Raw genomic sequence first — 16,403 nt, 5'->3', positions numbered from 1 at the left:
CACAGCTCCTTGGCTTTGACTCCTTTATTCCTGCGGTCTGAGCTCCAGCCGCCGCGCCGAAGGAGCAAGCGGAGACTACGAGCGAGCGCAAACCCTCCGACCTCCCTGAGAGCAAAGCGAGAACTGAAGGCAGCCGGGGAAGCAGCAAAGGGGGTGAGTGGAAGCACCTAACTTCGTTATCGCGAGAATTGACCGCGAGAGCCGGAATCAAAAGCCGTTCGTTTTCCCGCTAGAGATAGGAAAAAGTGTAGAGTCGGGAGTTTCTTAAGAGCAGGAACTCCTGCCTGCTCCTCTCCTTGGCTTGGGCAGCCTTCTTCTGCTCGGCCCCACCATCGTGCCCTGTGGGAATTCTCCTCCTTCGGCGCCGACAAGCGAGGGTGAGACAAGGAAGGGGAAATGGCGCTCGAATAACAACCATAGACTCTGAGGCCGGGCGGGCGACTCTATACTCTTAAGTCTAGTTACATCCTGAGAGGAGATGCTCTGTGGAGACCCGGACCCCGCGATACCGCGCTAGATCTCGCGAGACCTTGCTGCTCCCTTCGAAATAGGGCAGCTTTGAAACCCCGGAAGTGGCAGAAGCTGCGGCGGCTTCTCGGCACGTGAGTTCGGGGCTTTTGCCTCGCGCGGGGGAACTTCCTTCCCCCCCCCGCCCGGAAGTGCCCTTTAATTCTAGTTATTCCTGCCTATATCTTAATGCTAAAAGAATGAACAGAGCTGACTACTGCAGTCGACACCAAGATAATACCAACAATTACCTGAAACTTTGTTTGCAGGTAATGTCACCTGTAAATAAACAATAAACGTCCATTGAAAATGGCAAAAGTAGTTTCTTTCCCCAAATAGGTTTAGGCTTGTTTCCTAAGGAGATTTAACAAACTGAAGGACGTCGTCCTCCTTCTATGCTCCTCCCGAAGGAAACATGCAGATGGGGACAGGTAAGTTTCTACAGAGAATTTTTTGTATTAGTGGGACTGGGGCGGGTAGGAACTAGGTACGTGCAAATAGACTAGTTATTGTCTCACCTTTATACCTTTAAGCCGCTTACATACCATCTTCTCTTGTATTTCGTTTACACTACAAAGTTATGCCTTAACTATGCTTTCTCAGCCTATTTCTTGATTTAATTTTCCTTGTTCATTCGGTGCAATTCTGGTACAGTAGATTTTGACAGCTCAATGACTAAAGGTATTTAGCAACGAAACGCCGGTTTACCGGAATGAAGTCTGAACACTGAACCACTGGTATATCACAAGTGGACTCTTTATTTACTTCGTTTGCGATTGTTCAAGATAAAATATATTTTGGAAAGAGAAGAAATGAGCACTGAAGCACTGACAAGTGAACTCTTTATTTACTGTGTTTGCTGTTGTTCAAGATAAAACTTATTTGGGAAAGAAGCTTCTTTTGCCATTTTTATGGATGCTTACTATTTGTTTAAGATAGTTGCCTTGGTGATATTATCTTGTGCATCTTAATGCTGGCCTAGAAAAAGGGTCTCCTGCCTTGCCTTTGTTTGTGTTATTGGACTGAGACTGCTCTAACCTGATGTCAGGGCTGCTGGGGAAATCTGTGGCCCTCCAGAGGTTGCTGCATTTCAGTTGCATTTTCAACATGGTCAGGGGTGTTGCAAGCGCAGGGCCTTACCCTTCTTTCATGTCATATTCATAGACATAGCTAGGATTTATGTTTGGGGGAGGGGTTGGATAAGGTTACCAGATTTTTTTCAGTGAATCCGGGGACACTTTTCAACTTCAGTAGGAATGATAGGATTTTGTATGGGGACTGATTTGTAAATCCGGGAACTGTCCCTGGGAAACGGGGACATCGGGTAACCTTAGGTTAGGACACCCACCTGTTATCCTCCTCTGTCTGGTCTGTCTAGCAGATTTGGAAGTCAAAAAATAAAATAAAAATTAACACCAGGGAGTACCTTTCCCACAGTTAACGAGTATATTTTGCAAAATTACAAAGAACATGCCTTTTCTCATCTTATTTTCTTTTTCATTTTTTTCTTGGATTTGCTGAAATGCTTCTCAGCATTTCCTTCTCCAATTCCTTCTTTCCCCCAAATGTGGTTTTTGTGTGCTCACTCAGTAAGCATTACCCATGAAGACGCTCCCCTGCCATCATCACCCATAGACAGGTTTTTACTCTCCGCAATGTACCAAATGACTGTTCTAGGGTACAAGGGGAGCATGGCTGAGCAAGAGAGATGAGGAGAACCTTTTCTGTGATAGGATAGAAGATTTCTGCCTCTTTTACTAGATCTGCTATGTCCAGCTCTTTCAACTGCTCTTTACTGAGTTTCTTCTCCTTCCACATGGTGTACCATAGTCCATCACTCAGTCGGGTTGCCAGTTGCATCGCTAGAATGCGCCACAACATCATCCAAGTGACTTCAACATGCATTTCAGTTTTAAATAGTATGATTATTTCTACTTTTAGTTAAGTGTTTTTATTTATTTACTTGATGGAGGGGGGCAACTCCCCCCCCCCGCCCCTGGCTACGCCCATGGCCCTATTGGTTCAGAACAGATAAAAGAAAGCACTTCTTCACACAGCGCATAGGTAAACTTTAGAACTTGCTCCCATGGGAGACAGTGATGACCACCATCTTGGATAGCTTCCAAAGAGGGTTAGATAAGCTCATGGAGGTTATTGGTGGCTACTAGCCATAATGACTATGCTAATGCTGCTGAATGCCAGTTGCTGGAAACCGCAGGAGAGGAGAGTGGTCTTGTGTTTGGGTCCTGCCTGAGAATTTTTTACAGGCATCTGGTTGGCCACTGTGAGAAGAGGATGCTGTTGGCTTGATCCAGCAGACTCTTCTTACGTTCTTACATTTACTGTCCAGAGGATGTGGTTAATGGGCGGCCTATAAATACCAATAAACAAATAATAGTCTTCAGCTTCTGCTCTCTTTCCTACCACCTGCTGCTTGCTGATAATTGAGTCAGTTTAGTTTAGTCACATACTAGCCCCTTTCTCAAGAGATGCTTAGGCTGCAGCTCACTGCACGCTTTACCTGGGCCAAAGTCCCTTTTCAGGGCATCAGACTGTCAGCATTTTATACTGATTTCCTGCAGACTGGTATTTCACGAAGAACCCCACTTCAGCTACGCTTGTCACCTTTAAAAAAAATAATTATAATTGAGGGGGAGACTTTTTGTCCTAAGTGCAGAGCACTGTTATTCCCTCTCATAGGGATGCAGGAGAAGAGGGGCTGTTCTCTTGGCTTGATATGATGCCTCACCTCATCTCCTAAAGCATGGATGACTAACCCGAATCCCTCCAGAAGATGCTCAACTACAACTGTTGATTGTGTGTCAGGACCCCGCAGCCACCCCCTCGTTGGGAAATAACACACACAAGGACACGGATATTAGGTTTATGTTATTGGGCAAATTTGGCCACAACTTTATTGAATTACAGAATGTGAATGGTATCGGCTTAGGCACTGATTGGACATGACTATATCTGACTCCTGCCCAATGTGCAGGAAGTCTGGTAAGGGTAAACCACCGGATGGAGGAGCTCTGTCGGTGCATACCAACTCGAGCTCCCCCTGGTGTTCCCGTCGGGGTCGTGTCAAGGCCCTAGCCCCCAACCCGGGCTTCAGACAAGATCAACACCCCCGGATTCCTTTAACAGAATACCCTTAAGCTTGGAGGGGCAGGTGATGGCCACACCTCCCCCCCCCATCACAAGGTCTAACAATGCCTAACCGCAACCCTAACAAAGTTGTGACGATTGCTACGAAGTAGGTGAAAACCAAATGGCCACTGCCAATTCTGGCTCGCCCCTCCAATTTAAATTGACCCAGCCACGCCCCCGGCCAGCAGATTGGCCGGCCGGGCTCTGACGTGGCCGGGATCCCCTGGGCAACGGGGGACAAAGCCCCCCGCCCCCGGTGGGGAGTGGGTGGCCATGTGGTCCACCGCAACTCCTCCCCACTGGGAAGTGGAGCGGATCTGCTGGCCATACTTGCTGGAGCTGATGGCAGCTGGAGCCCCGCAACTTCTTGAGGGACACAGTTTCCCCCCTTCCCTAAAGTGAAAAGTACAGTGGTGCCTCGCAAGATGAAATTAATCCGTTCCGCGAGTCTCTTCGTCTTGCGGTTTTTTCATCTTGCGAAGCACGGCTATTAGCGGCTTAGCGGCTTTAAGAAAAAGGAAACAAACTCGCAAGAACTCGCAAGACATTTCGTCTTGCGAAGCAAGCCCATAGGGAAAATCGTCTTGCGGAACGACTCAAAAAACGGAAAACTCTTTCGTCTTGTGCGTTTTTCGTCTTGCGAGGCATTTGTCTTGCGAGGTACCACTGTACAGTTAGCTCCATGTGGTGCTTTTTCCCCCAGCATGGAGATGTCATTATTTGGGACACTATGTTATGATAGCATTTGTTTCGGGTGTTCCTTTATGGAGGTTAATCGTATGTTTGAAATGTCGGTTGATGATACTTGCCTTTTATCTTGTTAATACTATATTTTTTTGCTTATGCTTGTTTCTTTTCTCCCTTTCAGTTTTATAGGTATTTGGGGACCCATGCTTATCTATAACTAAGAATGTGTGATGATTTGGCAGGTGGGTGATTTATCTGTTATCTTGAAGAGAACATTGCTAGGATGTGTCTTGATTTTTGCAGGACTAATTTAAAACAGTTTGCACCCCAACTTTATGTGGGCTTGTTCAGAAAAAAAAATGAATAGAATTTAATTAAGTACACTCTACTGAATTTCATTCAGGTTGAAACACTATTTTTGTTGTATGTGATTTTTAACAGGCAGTTGGCATGTTGGAGATAAATGCCTTGCTCCTTTTCCTGAAAATGAGAAGCTTTGTGAAGCCACGATAACATCCTTGGAAACAGATGAAAATGGGAATTCTTTTGCAGTTGTATCTTTTAGGGGCTCTCAAGGAAAGAAAATACCAGTAGCAAAACTCTGTAGTATCAAAACCAGTAAATATGCCCAGAAGAACTTAATATTTGATGACGAAGATTTGGAGAAGCCTCATTTCCCTGGCAGAAGATTTCCCTCATCTGCAGTTGACTATGAGCTGTCTAAGGATGGAGATCGGATCCCATATACAATTAATAGATACCTGCGTGATTATCAAAGAAAAGGGGCCCTGTTTTTATATGGACACGCTGTTTGTGGTAACGGGTGCATTCTTGGAGATGACATGGGCCTTGGAAAAACTGTACAGGTATCTTACCTCCTTTCTGCTATTCTAAGGACAAAAATGTCTTGATGTCTGGAGCAGAGTAAAGAATTGGCTGGATTTTGTGAGGGTCTCTGGTGTTCATGATGATTTGTGCTCGTGATGATATTGGGCACTCACAAATTCTAATGAGTTGCCAGTCATTTGAATGATTGTTCTTTCCTGCTTTTAATGGTTCTAAGTTTTTGCTAGGGGCTACCATCTCTGTTTGCTCCGCTCATCAAGCCCACTTACCCCTTTGTCAACTCTCCCTCCTTCATACCTGGCCAACCCTTTACACCTGGCCCTTAGCATCTCAGCTATGTCTTTGCCTATCCACCCCCCTTTGGTGAAATTCAACATTGTGTTTAGTCTGTGCCAAGTATTGCAGCTTGTCAGGTGGAACGATCACCCTTTCCTCTCCAGAGGGGGAGGACAGGGGCGAAAAACCCATTGCGTGAACTTGTGAGGACAACTAAATTTCTCCTGCCCCTTAATTTGTTCTGCTTCTTAGTATTGTGTTTGTCTGTAGCTGCTTTGATAATATTTATACCTGTGGGTTAAACCACAGAGCCTAGGACTTGCCGATCAGAAGGTCGGCAGTTTGAATCCCCGCGACGGGGTGAGCTCCCGTTGCTCGGTCCCTGCTCCTGCCAACCTAGCAGTTTGAAAGCATGTCAAAGTGCAAGTAGATAAGTAGGTACCACTCCAGCGGGAAGGTAAATGGCGTTTCCGTGCGCTGCTCTGGTTCGCCAGAAGCGGCTTAGTCATGCTAGCCACATGACCCGGAAGCTGTACACCGGCTCCCTTGGCCAATAAAGTGAGATGAGCGCCGCAACCCCAGAGTCAGTCACGACTGGACCTGGTCCCTTTACCTTTACCTTTATACCTGGGTTTTATAATTAAATAATTAACGAAATGAAATTTAGTAAGCCACAGCCACGTTTCTCCCCCCCCCAGTTTTTCTCTCCTCAGTTGTGAGGTCTTTAGATGTTTCAGGTGTTTAAGAAAGACCTCTAGAAAGAATTAAGCTAATGATATTAATGAGAAAGTTGGGAGTCCATTCTTCTGTCCTGACCATGATATTTGATAAACCTGGAAGGCAAACAGATGGCGAGACTGGAGTGAGGTCTTTAATTTTCCAGAACTGTCACAAAGTGGGAAATAACTTAAGACAGTGATCATGAGTATACAGTCTCTATGCTTCCTTTTAAAAACAAGGCTGATTTCCTCTTGCTTTTTTTATATTGCCTGTTGGGGAATTTTATTACACTCTTTCCCAGACACTGGTATATACCACTGATTGCAAAATGACAGTATGTGAGGAAAGATAGACTGTAAAAATGCTTTCTTGTCAGCGTGGGGAAGGAAGCCTGCAACATTATTTTCTCAGAATGGCAATTCATTCTTTCACTCCAAGGAAGAAATAGCACTCTGCTGTGTGAGACATCCAGGGATTAAACTCCAGACTGGTTTTATTCTACAGCTTCTTTCCATAATTTACCACTTTCTCAAAAAAAAAAAGTTTCCATGCATGGCTTGCCACCTATTTTGTGTGTCATTATACTTGATAATAGCAGTGGTTCATGATGAGAACCAGGAATCCAATTAGAAACATCTTTTTCACAACAGTTTGAATTTCATTGTAAGCTGGAAGTGGATATGTGGATGAATATTTTCTTTTCTTTTTAAAAGTATTTTTCATGGAATTTTATCCACATTACCCAAATAAAATAAAACTTCATGGGACAAATGCATAAAAACCAAGCTGAATCCAAACCAAGGCTGGCATGGGATGTTACATTTACAAGAAGAAATGATAAAGCTGGTTAATGGAGGGATATTTTAAACTTGCCTGTTTTTCCCCCATCCTGGTCACCTAGCTGAACAGTAAAATTCTGATTTAAGCAGGGCATTAGCTTCTGAATGTTATTAAAGTAATCTATTGACTTTTAATGCTACAACAAGCTAAGGGCATCATTGCATGTAACGAAATTAGTGAAATCAAAGCAAGTGCTGCAATTGTCTTATACGGGTCATTTTCTGTCCCTACATGGATCTCTTTATAGCAAGGGTGGGGAATCTGTGACACTTATCTATTTTTGGGTTCCAGCTCCTATCCACCCCAGCCAGTGTGGCCAAGGGTCAAGGATGATAGGTGTTGCAATCCACCATCTGGAAGGCTACTGTTTGCTACCCTTTATTTATATGCTGCCCATTCCATCTTGGGACTTGCATTAGAACTGGACCTCTGGTGGCTCCAGATGCCCTGGCTCTGATTCTGCCCAGGAAGAATAATTCTTGTGTATCAATAAAAGAAGTGAGATATTCCCAGCAGAAGAGGTTGGACTCTCTGTTACACTTGCCAACACAAATTACTTGCATTTGTTGTCAGGAGGACTCTCCTTTCTGCAACCTGCACATTTTAAGAAGGGCTAGTTGGCACATGTTTCCTCATCTTGAGAGCTCGAGACTCTGTGACAGATGAAGAGTGTTTTGGGTCCCTTCCCTTGCTTAGCTGTGGGATGCTGTACAGTGGTACCTCAGGTTAAGTACTTAATTCATTCCGGAGGTCCGTTCTTAACCTGAAACTGTTCTTAACCTGAAGACCACCTGTTCTTAACCTGAAGACCTCAGGTTAAGTACTTAATTCGTTCTGGAGGTCCGTTCTTAACCTGAAACTGTTCTTAACCTGAAGACCACCTGTTCTTAACCTGAAGACCTCAGGTTAAGTACTTAATTCGTTCCGGAGGTCCGTTCTTAACCTGAAACTGTTCTTAACCTGAAGACCACTTTAGCTAATGGGGCCTCCTGCTACCACCGCACCGCCGGAGCACGATTTCTGTTCTCATCCTGAAGCAAAGTTCTTAACCTGAAGCACTATTTCTGGGTTAGCGGAGTCTGTAACTTGAAGCGTATATAACCTGAAGCGTATATAACCAGAGGTACCACTGTATTTAGTTGCAGCAGTGGGGCTGGCTGAGGTTCTGTTGAGATTCCTTGCCTTTGGAGTCTTGAGGCAGTGTGTCTATATGAGTTCTGAGAAAACAAGTCTTACCAAACTGTCTTTCCCATTTGTTGTGAATCTTAACTGCTTTTTTGTGGAAAAGGCCATTTCACCAGTTGAACCATCATCAAATTCCTACTTGTTCCCACAGTTCTTTGGATATGCGAACAGAGATATATAGTCTTCCGCTGTGCATCGGAGTTTTGTTCGGAGTGTGATTTGGTTATTATTTTCCCTTCCTTAAACACTTCAAATTGCGTTTCTTTCTAGGTTATTTCCTTTCTGGCCGCAGTGCTGCACAAAAAGGGGACACGTGCAGATATTGAAAATAACATGCCTGAATTTTTGCGAAGAACTATGAAAAAAGACATGCCATCTGTTCCAAAGAAAGTAAGCTTAGGGGCATCTTGAAGATACAACGGTACAAACCATTTTTAAATGGAGATACCGTATTTTTTGCACCATAACACTCACTTTTTTCCTCCTAGAAAGTAAGGGGAAATGTCTGTGCGTGTTATGGAGCGAATGCCTGCGGATGGCGGGGGATCTGCTGCAGTCATGAGCAGAGGATCCATGGTTCCCCTTCCTTCCCTCCTCCATGGCTCGCATTGCAACAGCAAAGCGGGAGAAGAACCGCTGAGTGGGGAGGAGAGAGGGACAGAAAGCCTGCTTGCTTTAAAGGAGCAAAGCGGGAGAGGAGAGGAGCCTTCTCCTTTTATACCCCTCTTCTGCATTATTAACAGCATCCTTCTCCACCCACCCCACACGTGTTTCTTGTCCCTTGAGTGCTTTTCCTTCCCTCCCCACTTAAAACGTGGTTACAAAGCACGGAGCCACATGGATCCTCAGGATTTTTGCACTGGGTCACCCCAAATTCACCATCAGATCACATAGCATGTCCATGGCTACAGCTTGCACCAAAAAAATCATGCACCCACTATTGCCTGGGGCCGCAGTGGTGCAAAAACGTGGTTACAAAGCATGGATCCACATGGATCCTCAGGATTTTTGCATTGGGCTACTCCAAACTCACTGTCAGATCACATGTCTGTGGCCACAGCATGAACCACAAAAATCATACATCCGCTGTTTCGCTTAGAATATTTTTTTTCTTGTTTTCCTCCTCTAAAAACTATGTGCGTGTTATGGTTGGGTGCATGTTATAGAGCGAAAAATACGGTATGCTTTATGTATGTGAGGTTCTATGGACCACAGTTACACAGCGTGACCCCCGCAATATATTATAGAATATGGTGGTGGTTGTTGGTGGCATGGAGAACTCTGATCCATAGGCTTCTTCATCTCCTGTGATAACTGAAGGACCATTTGCTGACTCTTCCAGTAGCTTGGAGAATAATTGCGCTTGCCTGGAAAACATTTTTGTGACCCCAATAGAGCCTAAGCAATCTCAACAGGCTTCAGATAATTTAAGTGGGCTCTTGGTTCCTAACAAGCAGCTGAAGGGGGATATGTTTCACTTCCCCATTAATATACAGGGGGATTCTTCCACCTTCTTGCCTCTGTACTTCTCACCCCTAGTTGGGCTGGCCTTCACCATGACGCTTCTAGGCTCTGCTTCCTGGCCTACCTTTTGTTCCTACCTCTTTCTTAGTCAGCTGTGTTAAAATCCCTAGGTGCTTGGTAACAGGACGCAGACAGATCTTCCTTCCCTGCTTTTGAGAGCGTGACTTTCCAAGGTTGATATAAATTAAAAGCAGTGGTTTTTGAGGATTCCACCTCCATAACCACAAAGAGTCCTCTCTCAAACGTTGCTTGTCACCAGATTTTGGCTAGGAGCCAACTGACACTCTTTGACTGTTGGCATTCCCTTGCCATCTGTTCTTCTCCTCGTCTTGGGGATTTTCCAGGTTTGCTCCAAGTAGGCATGCTTAAAGCTTGCATGTTCCTGAGCAAAAATGGGGAGGGGGTGTTCCGCCAACTGGCAGGCCTCCCTATGGGCTGCTTTAGGCCTCAAGAGATTCAAATTACCATATTTTTCGCCTTATAGGACACACTTTTCCCCCTCCAAAAATGAAGGGGAAATGTGTGTGCGTCCTATGGGGTGAATGCAGACTTTCGCTGAAGCCTGGAGAGCGAGAGGGGTCGGTGCGCACCGACCCCTCTTGCTCTCCAGGCTTCAGGAAGCTCTGCGCAGCGCTCGGGAGCCCGGCGCAAAGTTGCGCCGGGCTTCCGACGGCTGCGCGGAGCTGCCTGCATTCCGAAGCCTGGGACGCGCTGAAGAGCGTGCCCAGGCTTCGCGCACCTCTCTGCAAGCCTGGGGAGACTGGCGCGACTTCGCGCCGGGCTCCCTAGGTTTGCAGATAGCAGGCTGTTCTGGGGTCAGGGGAAGCCGGGGGGGGGGGGAATAATTTTTTTTCTTTATTTGCCCCCCAAAAAACCTGGGTGCGTCCTATGGGGCGAAAAATACGGTACATAAGCTTGCCATAGAAACAAGATGGTGGCTACATTGAAAGAAACTCTTCTGACTGGGTCTTAATGAGCTTGAAGGACCTTTTTTCTGGGTTTCTCTCATTGTGCTGTGTCCAGGCTGCTGAAAAGTATAGGATAGCGTAGGAATATTAACATTATGGGGGTTTTGTACTCAGTCGCAGCTTGTATGTATTCAGCACCTTGTGCTCAGAAACCACATCACATTCTCCTTTCCAGCCTTTCCTGATTGTGGCACCCCTTTCTGTCCTGTATAATTGGAAAGATGAATTGGATACCTGGGGCTATTTCAAGGTGATAGTTCTGCATGGCAATAGAAAGGACTACGAAATGAGTCGAATCAAGCAGGGGAAATGTGAAGTCGCACTAACAACATATGAAACCCTTCGCCTTTGTTTGGATGACCTTAACAGGTAACACAATTCTAAAAATTACCTCTACTGCAGACAATGAATGTGGGGTTGTTCTTGTTGTTGTTACATCCTAAATATACTCTTGCAAACCCAGGACACTGAATTCTTGAAACCTTTGGGAGAAATAAGAGAAAATGCATTGAGCATATATATTGTGGCTGTAATCCTATGCACACAAGTCGTCAGTGATTCCATTGCAAACTGTGGGACTTAGTTTTCAATTAAACATGCATAGGAGAATGAAAATGTCTTCAACTGCATTGCAGAAATATATGCGCAAAGGGGAAACAGTCAAATTTTTGCTTGGAGTGGAGAAATACTTCTCTAGAGTTTTTTAATTGCAACAAGTGACATTTGATGAAGTCTGGGGCAGGGAACATTCTGGCAACCACCAGTCAGTGGGAGGGTGTAGGGAAAAGGGCTGTAGCCAAAAACACCACTCTCACTCTAGGCAAGCTTCAGTAATGCAATAGAACCGTGATATTTCTGAAATGTGAAACATTTAGCGCTTTTATTAAATGCTAGCCCTATTTCTTCATGTTATTTTGAAAACTTTATTCAGTAAACTGAGCACCAACCCTAACTTCTCCCCTAAAGTATGAATCACTCTGAAATGAATTCTTGCTGGATGGCAAATAATGTATTGTACTTGGTTTAATCTCCCGGCCATCAGTTCTAAGTCATTCCAAATTGGTGCGATCAAATGTTATCTGGCCCTGCCTGTAGCTGTTAAGTTATGGCTGTTATGGACTTCTTTGGATAATTACAAAATCCTAGCTGAAAGTTATATTCAGTTTCTCTCCCTGTCTCCCTTCAAAGATAAACCCTTTCTCCCTAATACAGAAATCAGTTCTTTTCTCTTGCTGTTTGTAAGGAGTGTCAAGAATTTCGCTGTAGGTACAGATAAGCAGGAAAGTCTGGTCACGGTCAGTTGGCACAACCCAGTCAGATGGGTGGCAAGCAAGCAAATATCTGTCTGTCTGTCTGTCTATCTATCTATCTATCTATCTATCTATCTATCTATCTATCTATCTATCATCTATCTATCTATTCCCAGGGAAAGACAAGCCAGGTCTCTCTGATCAAGCCAGGGCATCTCCAAATGGGCCCTGCTGGCTGACCTAAGACCATATTATGTGTTCTGCAAGCTTGCAAGTACTATACCGCACTTGGCACCAGTTCCCTGAGGCGTGGACAATGCTGACTTAAAAGGCCCTTGTCCTATTCTGTCAGTACTGACATCTGTGCTGGAGGGGATGTCAATGGGTGCTTCTCTCTGAGAAAACCAAGCAAGCTATGTCCACAGGCCAAGGAGGCTCAGGGGAGAGGTTGACTCCCATGAGTGGAATGGTCTGTATTTTCCCCTTATCTGTTTCTTCTTCAAGCTTGTATGAGGGGCTGGGTTTGGGGGTCGTCATCGTCATCCATATAATTGATTACTATCAAATTTCTGAGGGTGGTGGAACAGCCAAGAGGGTGTTTGTAGGGAAAGTGAGGTATTTGGGGCTTGAGCCATGACAAACATGTAATATGGAGCACAGATGGGAGGGAGTGCATTGAAACTTTTTTTTTTTTACTTTTCAGCTACATTTAAAAAAAAAACTTGCTGTATTTTTTTTTTAAAAACCCTTTTTTTGTTTTGATACTCTGTACTCTCATTCTCCCAGAACCATGGAAAGTTCAGTCTTGAGTGTCACTGTTTTGCATAATATGGGAAACCTCATTGGCAATAGCTTATGAAATAATATATTTGGAAGATTTAGGGAGACTCTCATAATTTCTGGTTGTTTTCCCAGCTTAGAGTGGTCGGCTGTCATTGTAGATGAAGTGCATAGAATCAAGAATCCGAAATCACAAATAACCCAGACCATGAAGGCGCTAAAGTGCAAGGTTCGATTGGGACTTACTGGGACGATTTTGCAGAACAACATGAAGGAACTTTGGTGTGTCATGGACTGGTAAGCACAATAAAAGTGAAGCTTGCAAGTATAGGTTGAACGCTCATTCACTGTTGATGCCATTTTATTATTTATCTACATACACAGATAGTGTTTTTGCACAGTGTTTTAGTTATCGCACGGCCAGTTTTATAAATGCTCCAATATTACATTTCAGTCCCTCTTAGGGGTACATCCTCGAGTACCTAGAAAACGAACATATTTAAAAGTATGCATGGGAATTTAGTTCGCCAGCAGCTGGAACACAACAGCAGACAGAGAATCTGGATCTTTGGTTCTAGAATCCTACTGGATATGTGAGTGACTCACAAGAAATCACAGCAGACGGAAGAAAGATGTGACAACAAGAATGATAATATGTCTACTGATTTTTTCCTGTCTCTTAGGGCTGTACCGGGACTTTTGGGTAACGAAGCGCGCTTCAAGAAGGAATTTTCTGATCCAGTAGAACATGGTCAGAGGCACACTGCAACCAAAAGAGAACTGGCAACAGGTCGAAAAGCAATGCAGAGGCTAGCTCAGAAAATATCTCGCTACTTCTTAAGGCGTACAAAGGCTCTTATAAATGATCAGTTGCCCAAGAAGGAGGACAGAGTAAGAGTGATCAGCTACAATAAATTTGTCTATAGCTTTTCAATGTGGATTTAATGAAATTTGGCACTGTGGTATAAACCACTTGAGCCTTGGGCTTGCCAATCAGAAGGTTGGTAGTGTGAATCCCCACAATGGGGTGAGCTCCCGTTGCTCAGTCCCTGCTCCTGCCAACCTAGCAGTTCGAAAGCATGCCAAAAAGTGCAAGTAGATAAATAGGTACCGCTCCGGAGGGAAGGTAAACGGCGTTTCCGTGCGCTGCTCTGGTTCACCAGAAGCAGCTTAGTCATGCTGGCCACATGACCTGGAAAAAACTGTGGACAAATGTTGGCTCCCTCAGCCAGTAAAGCAAGATGAGCGCCACAACCCCAGAGTCATTCGCGACTGGACTTAACTGTCAGGGGTCCTTTACCTTTACCTTACCTTGTAGACATCTGGGGTGGGTGGGAGATCCAGTCTGTCTTTTGCATGTGGGAATGCACATACACAGCTGTGTTTGTGCACTGGACTGGGGCTGGTGGGGCTGTCAGGTGCAGTTATGGGAAATCCATTTGCTGTTAGCGGTGCTCTGCAAATACATAGGCACGAATGGGTCTAGAGAAGGACTGGATCGTCTCCTTGATTGCTAAAATGTTTTTTTCTAGTAATTTTAGTATTGTGAGTCAGTGTAAGGAAAGGATCGAATACTGCTGTTAAGCAATATTATTTTTGTCATTTGCAATTTTTGTCAATGTGGGACTTTCCACAGACAAATGATTTTTCACATCTAACCATTCATGTTTTGCCCAGAATTTGTAATTACAAGCCCAAATAACTCCCATAGCTCAGTCTGCAAGCTTAACGTCTTCAGTTCCCATGCAAAAATTTGTTAATGGACCAGAGTTCTGAAGATGTATTCATTTAAAAGACTAGCGAGAGGCATTTTTGCTCTCATACTTTCTTTTCTTCTGATAAATGCATGTAAAAACCTAATTGAATTGTTAAATGGAAAAAGACTGCCTGGGCTTGGCATCACCATCGTGAAAGAGTGCGTGCATTTCACATGTCTTGCCTTGTACGTTGAGCATAAGAGTACATTTTAGAGAATACACAATCACACATACTTTTAATAAAGATGCACGTTTGTCTGCTGCTTTTCCTTCCTTATTTTTACCTACCTTTTAGCCAAAGCCTGTAATAATACAGTCTAAACTGGGCTTTCTAAAGAGAAGATTAACAGCAACGCCACTCGGCTGCCTTTAATCTTGCAGCTTTCATTTCATTTCATTCTCTTGATAATGTGAGTATATGTTCAAGATACTTTTGGATTATTATAGCACAGCATGGTGCTGCTGCTTTGTGGGTGGCCTAAATTCAGGAGTGATCCTGGGATTTCTGCATCCTGCTGGTTGAGACCAAAAGATGTCATGGAGATGCCACCCATGGTCTTTGAGAGGAAGGATAAAGTTTGTCATCCCACTGTACAGAGCCCCTCCCTCCTACATCAGCAATTCAGAATGTCAATGGATATCTAAAGAGCTGGCTGTTTCTCTTTATCGCCTTTGTCTGCATTAGTGTTCTGCAATAGTATGTGCCAGGAAATGGCAAAATAGATCTTTTAAGTGGTTCAAAATCTTTGTAGCCTTACATCGATGCATTTTGAGTCCTTTCCCCTCCAGCACATACTGATTGCAGATTGAGAAGGATTGCCACAATTTAACTTTCATATTCGTGACAGATTGTGTCATTTAAATCTAAGATATTAGCCAACGACACCCCCCCCTTTATATGGTGCTAAAGTTTACATCTATTTTGCAACAACAATGAAACATCGTGTTGAGTTGGGCTGTGCCTGTCACGATCATTCTCTTCTTGCAATTGTTCATAACAGCTTAACATTTTTATTTGTGGTGTTTTCTCCCCCCCCCCCCCGTTTTGCATTTTATCCTGCCAGATGGTTTATTGTTCTCTGACAGAGTTCCAGAGAGCTGTATATAAGACTGTGCTGGAGACAGAGGATGTGCAGTTGGTGCTGCGAGCAGGGGAGCCGTGCAGCTGCAACAGCGGTCGCAAAAGGAAATATTGCTGCTACAAAGTAAGATGTTTGGACATGTTTAATTGTATTGCCAGGTTCCCTTCTGCAGTGTGCATCTGGCGCACTCTGCTTCCATGCCGACTTTTCACACATGGATCTGAAAGTGGGGCACAGACGATGGATACAATGTGGCATAAAACTCACTTACTCATCCCTCTGGCAGTCTAGGTTTTTGGATTCCCAGTACAGTGGTACCTCTGGTTGTGAATGGGATCTGTTCTGGAGCCCCGCCCCGTTCGTAACCCGAGCAGAATGCAACACGCGTCTGCGCATGCACAGGTCGTGATTTGCTGCTTCTGCGCATGCACGTGACATCATTTTGAGTGTGCATGCGTGAGCGGTGAAACCCGGAAGTAACCCATTCTGTTACTTCCGGGTCGCCGCGGAACGCAACCTGAAAATGCTCAACCTGAAGCATATTTAACCCGAGGAATGACTGTACAGTGGTACCTCAGGTTAAGTACTTAATTCGTTCCGGAGGTCCGTTCTTAACCTGAAACTGTTCTTAACCTGAAGCACCACTTTAGCTAATGGGGCCTCTTGCTGCCATTGTGCCCCCGGAGCACGATTTCTGTTCTCATCCTGAAGCAAAGTTCTTAACCTGAAGCAATATTTCTGGGTTAGCGGAGTCTGTAACCTGAAGCGTATGTAACCTGAAGCGTATGTAATCCGAGGTACCACTGTACTTTCTTTTACCACTCACTTTTC

At 44.6% G+C, this 16,403-nt stretch overlaps 1 protein-coding gene across 7 annotated transcripts in view; it reads left to right on the top strand.

Moving 5' to 3' along the window:
- Window positions 1-532: 532 nt before the first annotated feature.
- ERCC6L2 (ERCC excision repair 6 like 2) overlaps window positions 533-16,403 on the top strand; it is a 57,546-nt gene continuing 41,675 nt past the window's right edge. For 2 of the 7 annotated variants that reach the window (XR_014516918.1, XM_083464754.1), the window contains exons 1-8: window positions 567-938; window positions 4,526-4,586; window positions 4,786-5,210; window positions 8,482-8,601; window positions 10,879-11,072; window positions 12,869-13,030; window positions 13,417-13,624; window positions 15,555-15,695. Coding sequence is in view for 6 of the 7 variants with exons in the window: in XM_083464754.1 (XP_083320880.1) it covers window positions 4,568-4,586; window positions 4,786-5,210; window positions 8,482-8,601; window positions 10,879-11,072; window positions 12,869-13,030; window positions 13,417-13,624; window positions 15,555-15,695 (1,269 nt within the window). In the remaining variant the exon portion in view is untranslated. Of the gene's footprint in view, window positions 939-4,525; window positions 4,587-4,785; window positions 5,211-8,481; window positions 8,602-10,878; window positions 11,073-12,868; window positions 13,031-13,416; window positions 13,625-15,554; window positions 15,696-16,403 lie in introns of all 7 variants that reach the window. The other 5 variants (XM_083464755.1, XM_083464756.1, XM_083464757.1 and 2 more) reach the window with 5 other exon arrangements.

Source organism: Podarcis liolepis (genome assembly GCF_965112155.1).
Source record: "Podarcis liolepis genome assembly, chromosome: 11".
Lineage (NCBI taxonomy): Eukaryota > Metazoa > Chordata > Lepidosauria > Squamata > Lacertidae > Podarcis > Podarcis liolepis.
This window is presented reverse-complemented; position numbering and strand designations above follow the sequence as displayed.